This window comes from Terrapene carolina, unplaced genomic scaffold, assembly GCF_002925995.2.
Source record: "Terrapene carolina triunguis isolate 2854851 unplaced genomic scaffold, T_m_triunguis-2.0 Scaffold96, whole genome shotgun sequence".
Classification (NCBI taxonomy): domain Eukaryota; kingdom Metazoa; phylum Chordata; order Testudines; family Emydidae; genus Terrapene; species Terrapene triunguis.
Genome location: NW_020664447.1, coordinates 58,490,019 through 58,503,028, shown reverse-complemented (window position 1 = coordinate 58,503,028; position 13,010 = coordinate 58,490,019). Strand labels below are relative to the sequence as shown.

The 13,010-nt window shown below is 40.5% G+C and overlaps 1 protein-coding gene across 1 annotated transcript in view; it reads right to left on the bottom strand.

Annotated features, from left to right (window-relative positions):
* Nucleotides 1-10,442: 10,442 nt before the first annotated feature.
* Nucleotides 10,443-13,010, bottom strand: part of TTC6 (tetratricopeptide repeat domain 6) — a 147,679-nt gene continuing 145,111 nt past the window's right edge. Inside the window, exons 33-34 of the mRNA XM_029911421.1 lie at nucleotides 12,445-12,670; nucleotides 10,443-10,579 (exon numbers count right to left, since the gene is read on the bottom strand). Coding sequence (XP_029767281.1) covers nucleotides 10,443-10,579; nucleotides 12,445-12,670 — 363 coding nt within the window. The remainder of the gene's footprint in view (nucleotides 10,580-12,444; nucleotides 12,671-13,010) is intronic.

Below are 13,010 nucleotides of genomic sequence, written 5' to 3'. Positions count from 1 at the left end.
AATAATCACAGTGGTGCTGTGTGGAATCCAAATCATACCAGGTTAGGCAAAGTTCAGAATGTCATGAATCATTCATAGTCCCTTCCACCAAGAGGGCACAAATGCTACTGCATAGCCATAGCCTACCAAATATAACCTTAATTTATAAGTGGCAGCAATAGCTATTAGAGGTATTACGGACTTTGTCTCTTTTGATTTATTCAAAAGATTTGAAATTAGTTTTGTCATATAAACCTTTCCACTATTTTTTAAAATGTTCTAAAAAAATTTTCTTTGGATCATAAAGAAAATCAGAATAAGAGCTGAAGAAAAAGAACCTGAGAGCTACCAGAAACTTGCCACTTTGAGAACTGCTGTAACAGAGCATTAAAACCTTGAGCTACATAAATCAAAGCTCACTGGCTCATTTGAAGCAAACTTCATTGCACTGTAACCCCCTCCTAACAACAAAAATTACTACATGACCCCAGAATAGTTAATATTTTAAATAAAAAATGCTTAGAAACAGGGCCAGCATTAGGGGGTGGCAAGAAGGCAATTGCCCAGAGCCCCACACCACAAAAGCCCCATGCAGCTAAGTTGCTCAGGCTTCGGCTTTCTGCCGTGGGCCCCAGCAAGTCTAATGCCAGCCCAGGCAACCCCATTAAAACAAATTCATGACCCACTTTAGGATGGCAACCCACAATTTGAGAACCGCTGCTCTATTATGCAAATAAGATCATCAACTATTTCCTGTTTAATTTTAAAGGCAGTTAGACTCATAGACTTTAAGGTCAGAAGGGACCATTTTGGTCATCTAGTCTGACCTCCCGCATGATGCAGGCCACAAAAGCTGACCCACCCACTTTCCCTTAACTCAGCTGTTGAAGTCTCCAGATCGTGATTTAAAGACTTCAAGTCGCAGAGAATCCTCCAGTTTGGGACCCCTGCCCCATGCTGCGGAGGAAGGCGAAAAACCTCCAGGGCCTCTGCCAATCTACCCTGGAGGAAAATTCCTTCCCGACCCCAAATATGGCGATCAGTAGAACCCCGAGCATACAGGCAAGATTCTCCAGCCGGACCCTCATTTTACCAGCGATGGCACGTTATTGCCTAATTGACTAAAATCACATTATCCCATCAAACCATTCCCTCCATAAACTTATCTAGCCTAATCTTAAAGCCAGAGAGGTCTTTCGCCCCTACTGTTTCCCTCGGAAGGCTGTTCCAAAATTTCACCCCTCTGATGGTTAGAAACCTTCGTCTAATTTCAAGCCTAAACTTCCCCACAGCCAGTTTATATCCATTTGTTCTCATGTCCACATTAGTACTGAGCTGAAATAATTCCTCTCCCTCCCTGGTATTTATCCCTCTGATATATTTAGAGAGAGCAATCATATCTCCCCTCAGCCTTCTTTTGGTTAGGCTAAACAAACCGAGCTCCTCAAGTCTCCTTTCATAGGAAAGGTTTTCCATTCCTCGGATCATCCTAGTGGCCCTTCTCTGTACCCGTTCCAGTTTGAGTTCATCCTTTTTAAACATAGGAGACCAGAACTGCACACAGTACTCCAAATGAGGTCTCACCAGTGCCTTGTATAACGGAAGCAGCACCTCCTTGTCCCTACTAGAAATACCTCGCCTAATGCATCCCAAGACCGCATTAGCTTTTTTCACGGCCACGTCACATTGCCGACTCATAGTCATCCTGCGGTCAACCAGGACTCCGAGGTCCTTCTCCTCCTCCGTTACTTCCAACCGATGCGTCCCCAGTTTATAACTAAAATTCTTGTTAGTCATCCCTAAATGCATCACCTTACACTTCTCACTATTAAATTTCATCCTATTACTATTACTCCAATTTAAAAGGTCATCCAAGTCTCCCTGCAGGATATCCCGATCCTTCTCCGAATTGGCAATACCTCCCAACTTTGTGTCATCCGCAAACTTTATCAGCCCACTCCTACATTCGGTTCCGAGGTCAGTAATAAATAGATTAAATAAAATCGGACCCAAAACCGAACCTTGAGGAACCCCACTGGTGACCTCCTTCCAACCTGACAGTTCACCTTTCAGTACTACCCGCTGCAGTCTCCCCTTTAACCAGTTCTTTATCCACCTCTGGATTTTCATATCGATCCCCATCTTTTCCAATTTAACCAATAATTCCTCATGCGGTACCGTATCAAACGCTTTACTAAAATCGAGGTATATTAGATCCACCGCATTTCCTTTATCTAGAAAATCTGTTACTTTCTCAAAGAAGGAGATCAGGTTGGTTTGGCACGATCTGCCTTTCGTAAACCCATGCTGTAATTTGTCCCAATTGCCATTCACCTCAAGGTCCTTAACTACTTTCTCCTTCAAAATTTTTTCCAAGATCTTGCATACTACAGATGTTAAACTAACAGGCCTGTAGTTACCCGGGTCACTTTTTTTCCCTTTCTTGAAAATAGGAACCACATTAGCTATTTTCCAGTCCAACGGTACCACCCCCGAGTTTACAGATTTATTAAAAATTATCGCTAAGGGGCTTGCAATTTCTCGCGCCAGTTCCTTCAATATTCTAGGATGAAGATCATCCAGTCCGCCCGATTTAGTCCCGTTTAGCTGTTCAAGTTTGGCTTCCACCTCTGATACGGTAATGTCAACCCCCCCTCCTTTATTCCCCTCTGTCCTGCTGCCTCTATTCCTAAGCCCTTCATTAGCCTTATTAAAGACCGATGCAAAATATTCATTTAGATATTGTGCCATGCCTAGATTATCCTTAATCTCTCCATGTACATTCTTCAGCGGTCCCACCTCCTCTTTCTTTGTTTTCTTCCTATTTATATGACTGTAAAACCTCTTACTATTGGTTTTAATTCCCCTCGCAAGGTCCAACTCTACATGGCTTTTGGCCTTTCTCACTGCATCTCTACATGCTCTGACCTCAATAAGGTAGGTTTCCTTGCTGATCCCTCCCCTCTTCCATTCTTTGTACGCTTTCTGTTTTTTCTTAATCGCCCCTTTGAGACGCTTGGTCATCCAGCTCGGTCTAAATCTCCTGCCTACTAACCGTTTTCCCTTTCTCGGGATACAGGCCTCGGACAGCTCATGCAACTTCAACTTGAAATAATCCCAGGCACCATCTGCCTTTAGATCCCTAAATATGTTAGCCCAATCCACTTCCCTAAGTAGTCGCCTTAATTTATTAAAGTTGGCCTTTTTGAAATCGTAAACCTTAGTCACAGTTTTAATTCTGTTAATCCTTCCATTTAGTTTGAACTGAATTAGCTCATGGTCACTCGAGCCAAGGTTGTCCCCTACAACCATTTCCTCAACGAGGTCCTCACTACTCACCAGCACCAAATCTAAAATGGCATCCCCCCTCGTCGGTTCAGCTACTACTTGATGAAGGAATTCATCTGCTAGCATGTCTAGGAACATCTGAGCCCTATTATTGTTACTAGCATTTGTTCCCCAGTCTATATCTGGGAAGTTGAAGTCCCCCATGATTACACAGTTCTTATTAGTTTTTACTTCCCTAAAAACATTAAATAGTTCTCTGTCCACTTCCAGGCTAGATCCCGGCGGTCTATAGCACACCCCAAGCACTATCCCAGGGGAGGCTCTAGTAGTTCTTTTACCCAGTGTGATTATTGCCCAGACAGACTCTGTCTTATCCATTCCATCAGTTATTATTTCTTTACAGTTTACCTCATTATTGACATACAATGCCACTCCCCCACCTTTACCTTTGTTCCGGTCATTCCTAAAGAGCACATACCCTTCCATACCTGTACTCCAGTCATGACTACCGTTCCCCCACGTTTCGGTTATTGCTACGATATCCGGTTTCATATCTTGGACCAGGAGCTCCAATTCCTCCATTTTGTTACCTAGGCTTCTTGCATTGGTGTATAAACATCTTACTGTATGCTGTTTATCCTTTCTCCCATTAGTTATGCAATTTGGTATGGACCCTGTACTGTCCATCCTCCCCCTCCTTCTTATGTCTAATCCCTTACCCCTACCTATATCTGTGCTTATCTCTTCACCCTCCTTTTCAGTGTTTGAATCTGGCGTGGAGATTAACTGGACATCTCCCAACCGTCTCCCCCAAATTCCTAGTTTAAAGCCCTTTTGATGAGATGAGCCAGCCTCCCTCCCAGAAGTCTATTTCCCTCCCTACTCAGGTGAAGTCCATCCCGTGAGAACAGCTGTCCGTCCCCGAAAGCCTCCCAGTGGCCATACATCCCAAAGCCCTCCTTATAGCATCACTCCCTTAGCCAGCTATTTATCCTCACAATTCTGTCAGCCCTTTGCTGTCCTTCTCTAGGAACAGGCAGAATCCCACTGAAGATAATCTGAGCCTCGACTTCCTTAAGCGTCTTCCCCAGCCTGACATAATTTCCCTTGATTCTCTCTAGCGAGAACCTAGCCGTGTCATTCGTTCCTACGTGAAGGATGATATACTTCCTTAATTGTCAGTGATATGGCAGCGATGCCAAATACAGAAAATAGAAATAGGAAGGCTAGCCCATCCCCCTAGTACTGTGTGATAGATTAAATGTATTGAAATGAATCATTACTCAGCCAATTATAGAAGTGAAAACATTTCAGTATTCAGGTTTTGTAAAATCTGCAATAACTACCATAAGGGATAGAACAAACTGAAAAACAGGGCACATAGTCAGCATTATTTAAAATAGCCGGAACCTGCCAATATTAAGCAAAGGGAGATTTGTCCAGTTAATCATAAATGATAGTGTTTGATTTAAGAGTTTTTAAATGTAAATCAAAGAGCTTATAAAATGTCCATGTCTATATTCATTCCAAGGTGATGGCAAGACTAAATTTAAAAAAAAAAAAATCTACTGTGGATAGTGCAAAGAAAGCATCCAAGGGAAAGGTTTGATTTCTGTTCATTTTAATTTAACTCTGAGGTTACAAACTCTAGAGAAACTGTTTGACTTTGTCATCTGTCAGAAACCTAAGAATTCTACAGGCTATTGTAGAAATACTATAAATCTCTCATTTATTACTGCAGAGCTGGAGGCAGGAATTGCTCTTTGAGCTTCCCCTTTTCTAATAAACTAGACTGACAGCCACTTTTACCTCTCTGACATATATTCTTTCTTAGGCTAGGTCTACACTACAGCGGGGGGGTCGACCTAAGATACGCAACTTCAGCTACGTGAATACCGTAGCTGAAGTTGCGTATTTTAGGTCGACTTACCTGGCTGTGAGGACGGGGGAAAGTCGACCGCTGCCGCGCTGCCGTTGACTCCGCTGCCGCCTCTTGCCGCGGTGGATTTACAGAGTCGACGGCAGAGCGATCAGGGATCGATTTTATCGCGTCTTCACTAGACGCGATAAGTCGATCCCAGAACATCGATTGCCTGCCGCTGGACCCTCCGGTAAGTATAGACGTACCCTTAGATTTAAGAAAAAGCTTCTCCATCAAATAAATGTCCACCATTTAAAGCTTTAGTGTAGTGGAAACCAATTTAAACTATCTATACATGGTGATGTGCTACTGACATCAAGTATTATGCTTCTAATATTCTAGTGCCTCTGTATTGTGAAGTTCCACAGTACAAAACAAAGAGACACCATATTGGTACAGCTGAAACATAGTGGGAGAAATCTTCGCCCCACTGAAGTCCATGGGAGTTTTACCATTTACTTCAATGGAGCTTGGATTTCACCCATTAAAAACAACAGTTGTCCTTCATGTGAACTGTATCTGCTGAAGATTACTGGAGCAAAAGTCTAGCTAATATTTTATAGGTTCTACGTTTAATTTCTAAATTTAACTCATACATAAAAATCCTTTTTTCCTTGCATTGGAATAAGCAACAGTTTCACCATTTGTTTTGTCGCCATCATAAAGCTTAAGGCCAGAAGGAAACACCAGATCATCACGTCTGACCTCCTATATATCGCAGACCACCAGCACCACTCAGCACCCACACACTAAACCCAGCAAACCAAAATTAGACCAAAATATTACAGCAGCCCACAGAAGACGAAACTATTATGTGCCACAGGCAGAGAATGGGACAGATGGAGGTGCTCCAATGCCTGAGGCCTTTGCAAGGCAGTGAATTGATTAAGTGAGATATACCCTGATAATACCAGCAAGTGTCCTGCACCTATATGCTGCAGAGGAAGGCAATAAACACCAAAACTCACTGCAATCTGACCCGAGGGGAAATTCCTTCTTGACCTCACATATAGTGATTTGTTAGACCCTAAGCATGTGATCAAGAACCAGCCAGCCAAGCACCTAAGGGAGTGAATGCTCGGTGCCATCTCAGAGCACTGGCCCACCCAGTCTGGTATCCCATTCCAGTCATGGCTATCTGACACTTCAGAAGAAGCAGACCAAAAAAACCAACAACCCAGAATACACTGGGGGACGGGGTGGAATCCCTTCCTGATCCCTACAGGTGACTGTCTGAAGTCCTGAAGCATGAACTTTTAGGAACATGAGACATAAAGCGAAAGGGACCTTAGGTATGCCAAACCCTGCCCCGCACCATCAGAAGCACCCCGTCATACTATCACATTCAAAAAATTGTCCATCTCTCTCTCAAAATTAATTAAGTTATTTTCCCCCACAACTCCTATTGGGAGGTTGTTCCAGAACCTCACTCCTTTGATGGTTAGAAACCTTCTAGTTTCCAGCCTGAATTTGTTCATATCCAGTTTATACCCATTTGTTCTTGTGGATTTTAAATAAGTCAAGCATGGAAGCCATTACTATAAAAAGTGGATTAAAATATATTTAGCTGATATATGTATTACCTAATAGATAAGGGTTGCCTCCAAAATTTTGCTCCTTCTAAATTTAGAGGGTTAAGATGCCTAAACAGAGAATGTTTCCAGTAGCCTAACATTAGTTATTATTTATAAATATTGTTTTAAAAATATAATAGTGTGATATCAGTCATGAATATTAAAAGAAATGGAATACAATATATTTCTTGGGAATTCCTATCTCTACATTTTATAGACCTCAGTTATGATCTACCCAGTCACTCTCATTATATCAGACTTTGCAAGAGTTGTTCCTCAGCAGGAGTGGGGGGACAACAGTGGGATTTGATGACACTCGAATATGGGTATGCCTACACTGCAATGTTTTTGCTCAACAAGTTATGACACTTTTATTAAAGTGCTGAAATTAAACCACTGTTGCATGTGCACACTGTGCTCCACATTAGCAGCTCTTGCAACGGCAAAGAGAGTAGTGCATTGTGGTAGCAATCCCACTGTGCAACTGGCTGCAGGGTGCTTTGGGAAGGGTTTGCAATGACAGCATCACATGATGCAGGTTTGCCAATCCCATTGTTCCATGGGCATCCTACTGCATTGCCAGCTGCTTTTCAACTGAGGTAGGAGGGGGAGAGTGTGTGACAGAGAGTGTGTGTATGGGGGCGGGAGAGACAGTGTGTTTTGGGGGACAGAGAGTGTGTCAGCATGCTGTCTTGTAAGTTTAGACAGCGACAGGAAGCAACCAGTCCTGAGGCAGGGGGAGGGGGAAACGCCAACATCAGCCCCTGCCTCCCTCCCCAGCTCTCTGCAGAGCAATCTCTCTCGCTCACACACACACGCCTGACTCTGTGTTCAACAGCATGAGCATTCCACAATAATGTTTTGTTTTGTGTCCTAGAGCAGATCAGCACAGAATACAATGGCTGTCAGAAATGGAGCTTTGAAAGGGGAGAGGCGCATGCCTTGAGGGCAGCCAATGAAGTTCAAAACAAGCAGAGTGGCCACTTGAGGGATTGTGGGACACTTCCGGAGGCCAATTACAGTGCTGAAAGCAATTGATGTGTTTACACTGGCAATGCAGCGCAAGAGCATCTGTGCTGCAAGCCTTACGACTCTCTTCGAGGTGGGTTTTTTGCAACGCTGCAACTGAGGAGTTTCTGTGCACTAAGTGGCTTGGCAGTTTGTACACCTTGGGAGTTACACCACAGAAAGCTGCTTTACTGCGCAGAAACTTGTCAGTGTAGACAAGGCCTACTTTGCTGAATAGAGATGGACTTAAGCATATGCTTAAGTACTTTGGTGGACTGTAGCCTTAGCTGTGATCTTTTGCACTTCTCCATCCCAATGAGAGTTTATTTTACAAAAACATTTTTCAAAATCAGAATATCATGAAGTGAAAATTTGAGCAGTGCAACCTACTGTCACAACTACAGAAAGTTAGAGAAGAGAACTATAATACCAGTTTGCATCATTGTGCCATATTAGCTAAACACAGATTGCTTGGAAAAAAACAAATAAAAAATCTTTATGCAGAAATAAGTGGATGAATAGCATTGTATGAAATATTCAAAAAAGGGAATGCTTCAGGGAAAGTAATTTTGACATCTTTACTCTGGTCTCAGCAATGAAACATCTACTGGGAGTTGTCAGGAAGTGAAAATGGAACTGTGAGACCCATTAAATAATCAATTCAAGTTATGTCAATTATCTTTTTTCTTATTATGAATGTGAATGTAAATTATTTCCTTGCCATTGAGTGATTTATTTTACAGAGAGAAGACTATGTAATTATAATCATGAACTAGCATTTTATTATCAGCTTCACAGTGAAGACTCCTTTCTGAATGCATATTTCAGGAGGAAAATTGATATCACTTTAAGGCTAAGGGGGAAGTTTTCAAAGACACAAACGGCAGGTAGGTGTCTAACTCCCATAGACTTTCAATGAGAGTCAGGTGCCTAACTGTGATTTGTGTCATTGAAAATTTCTCCCTATCTTGAGAAATTGTAGCAAGTTTTCTGTTCTGAACGAGTGTTAAGTTTCTATTTTATTCTACACAGGTTCTTATCCCACCCACCTCACAGTAATGTCCGAGCATCTAGCTGTATGGAACATAGCTGTACATTACAACTAGATATGGACCTAACTTGGCAACTTCAATGTATGAGGTTGGGGGTTGACATTTTTTTTTTATTTCTGTTCATGTAGAATTATACCCTAAATTTCAAATCTGAATGAACATGATCAAAGCAAAATTCTGCTGAACTAACTTCTAAATCTCATTCTTAAGGCTCAAACCCCAAGATTGTGATCTATTATTTAATTCACTTTGAAGAAAAGTACAAAATACATGCTGAGTGTTCATGTCAATATTTTATTTTATGTACTTAAATCCTTTTCCTTAATCTGCTTTTCTATGACATCAACCTTTTCCAACATGGGAGTGTGGATGGGTGGACAAATTTCTGTGTTTCAGATTTAAATTTGGAATAATTAGGACACATTTATACCAATGGCCCCCATCCTCCATTCAGATGGGGGGATGTTTGAGCCAATTGGCAGGGGACAGACAAACTCCAGGTCCTAGGAAGAGGAGGAAGGGAGGGGCTGGCTTGGCTGCTCTGGAACTTTGCCCCATACCCTCCCTGGCCATAATGCACCTGGACACTGCTTGTGTAGAGATTGGGGAGGGCAGGGAAGGACAGATTTCTCTGCTTCCTCCTGCCGCCCATTTGCTGGACTGTAGGAGGAAGGGATAGCTGATTAGCACTCATACACCACCGTCCTCACTGGCATGCAGCAGGCATCCTATTGCTATTGCTGCTTTGCTCCCCCATCCTCTAACTGAGGGAAATACAATTCAAACTATATACAAGACTGCAATGGGTCTGACTAGATCACCAGCAGCATCCTGGGGCCTGTTTTAGGTTAGTATAGAGAAAGAACAATAATTTACACATTGTAAATTTAACTAGTGGAGTTTGTAAATTTTGTTGCAATTTATAGCTGGTGTCCAGTGTAGGTAAGAACCTCAAAGGGGCCAGCTCTCAGGGCAAATGTGTAAGAGGTCCAGGAGATGGCAGGTGGACCATATTAACCTAAAGTAGAAAGGAAGACCTGAAGTCAGCAAAGACTCAGGTACACCTTGTGTGTACGCTCATTCCCTATCACTGGGAGAGGGAGAGAGGAATCAGAGGTGGGCTGAATCCTAAGGGTTGGATGAAAGGGGGCCAAACTTAAATATTGGTTATTTTGCCATTTAACGTCACATTGGACCCAAGTAAATAAAGATGAGGCCTTCCCCGATATTTATTCCTTTGTCTGTGTTTCGTTCTCCAACTGCCATTTGGTGCCAATCAATAAAGAAAATCTAATGTTCGCTTTGTGAAATTACCTCTTTAATGCTAGCATTCGGTTCTTAAATAGTTCTGTTCCATTTTTGCACTGAATCAAGCAATTAAATTATTCAGGAAGATAACATGTGCAGAAGTTCATCTAAAAATGAAGATGGTTTATTACAGTATTAACAATTTTTTCTTGTATACAAAACTAACCTTTTGTGCCAAGCCTAGTGCTAACATAATACATTCTTCTAAATAGTATTTGAGATATAATTAAACAAATATCTCTCATTTAAATAAGGCAAATCTCTGTAAATAGACCTAACTTGTTATCATGTTTTGCAGGAACTAGAATCTTTTCACATTGCATCGATCATTTCTTGAATGCTGATTGCTTGCTTGTAATCAGCAATGGCTTCTTCACTGAATCCCATTTTACCACGAACATCAGCTCTAAGTTTATACATCAAAGCGTCATTAGGTTGAATTGACAATGCTGTAAAAATGAAAAATAAATGTTAAGGCATTTTTAAATTTCAAAAGATTGTTATGATTATTATTATAAAAAACAGCACATGCTAAAAGCCCATCTGAAAGTTGAGACAAAGTATATTTCAAAACCCACATGCTCTCAATAGGAAATACATATGTCCAATTCATATTATATTTATAGCAGGAGCTAAGTAATTTTGTTAAGATATTTACACTCTTACTGTCTCCCTTGGACTCTCCTTTTTCTCATCTTGATGTTAGATATCATCATGGCATGTTTATAAATCTGACTCTAGCAACTGCTGAAGCATCAGAAGCCACATTCTTCCTCCCAAATCAGGTTCAACACCAAAACAAAAATCAAGCAGTAGGAAACCATTATCAATCTATTCCTTGGTGCCAGCAATGCACATTGTCTCAGAGTCAGATTTCCTATTGTTCAAAGGTATTTAAATAACTAACTGTTGGCAAGTATTTAATCTGTTGTTTAAAGAGTCTAGTTCCCAGCAAACTCCCTATTTTACAGTAATCAATTCCGTAGACAAGATTTCATAGTTATTCTGTTCTGACATCATGAAAATCTACTTTTAATAGAAAAAAATCAGTGAAAATAAGAAATTTTATACATCTTTACCCAAGTCATGTTTTCATATAATTTAGACAAACTTATATTGTAAGCGTGTACCGGCTAACTTCTCAGTAAGACTTGATCATATTTATTGTTGGTGGAAAAATTATTGCACTTGCAATCAACTATTATTTGGTTCAAAGTACAGACAGTAGCATAACAATGGTACTCTAGTTTGCATAGGGCTGTGATTCAAGGACTTTGCAATCAAAATCCAATGAAATAACTTCATTTTAGGAACGGTCAAACAACCTGACCATGGCTTTGTTAGCTGAGATCGAAAGACAGGAATTGGTTAAAGATGGGTGGCAAACAGGGATGCACTTAGCTGGTTTGCACACACAAATGTGGGATTTGTGAAACTTAGCTCTATGTATACATTATAAAATTAATTTTAAAAAAGTCTTTATCTGTAATTGGCTAAAGCAGTAGTGACTGAGTAGGTAATGAACTCAGATGCCCTCAGGGTTTGTGAGGGTAGCATGAGTGCACATCTTTCTGCTACAACTTTCTTTGAAAATCTGGCTCAGAGTTCAGCTGCTATGGTACATATTACATATGACATATTTTCTTCTAATCAGTAATTGGAAATAAACAGATAATGGAATTTTTTGGTTTCGTGGCTGAACTGAACCCTCCTCCCCCTCTCAAAAAAATCATTTTGGGTGAACCCATAATAGTTGTTTTGGTTTTTTTTAACCAAAACAACCATCTCCCCCATCAAAAAAAAAAATTACTCACACATTTAGGCTTTTTGGGTTATAATCCTTTTGGGGGATTTTTAATTAAATCTAGCTAAATTCAAAACATAGCTTTGTTTAAAAACAAAAAGTCAAAATGTTTAATTTTGAAAACAGTGAAAGGAGACATTTAGACTTTTTCAGAAAACTTTGTTTTCCGGCTAAAACCATTAGTCAAATTCAGCTCAAATTCACAAATAGTTTCTGTTGACCCAAAACTGCATTTTTTGGCAAATAAAATTATTTGTCCAAAAAAAAATATTGCCCAGTTCTACTAGTTAATTTTCATTAGAAAAACAATAATAATTTTTAGCTGGCATTTTCATTACAACTCCCTTTTCAATCTCATAGCCACTCCTATAGAAGTTAAGAACTTAAATAAATATATTAAATACATAAACGGAAATAGTTGCTAATACTTTCTGAACTGTGAAATAGAGGCAAAATAATTTGTTCTTATTATTATAACTGAAACTATGCCAGGTACTGAACAAAAAGTACCTGTTGAAATATCCTTCTCAGCTAGCTCATATTGCTTTAATGTTCTATAGAGGTTTGCCCTGTTAAAGTACATTGCTGCAGAGAAAGGGCAGAGACAAATTGCCTTCTCAAAATCTTCTTTTGCTTCTTCGATATTTTGTAATAATGTATTTGTAATAGCTCGATTCAGGACTGCAGATTCATTTCGTGGGTCAAGCTGTAATGCCTTGGAATAGTAGGAATTGGCCTGTGAAATATATAAAATGAAGATATTATGTACCATGCAAACTTCTGAAATGCTGTATATATTTTTATATTGTATTAATAATCAAGGTAGCAGAAATCCACAGGATTTATGCAAGAATGACAAGGTTTTTGCAAGGATCTTTGAGAAGAAGAATTCAGCCACTCTTTCGCAACAGAATGATTTACTATTATTTATTAGTAGTACTATGGTAACACCCAGAGGCTTCAATCAGGATTGGGTTCCCATTTAGGGTTGCTACCTTTCGAATAGCTGGTAACTGGACTCCCCAAACCCCCTCCCCCTGCTCCGCCTCTTCCCCCAAGGCCCCGCCCCTGCTCCA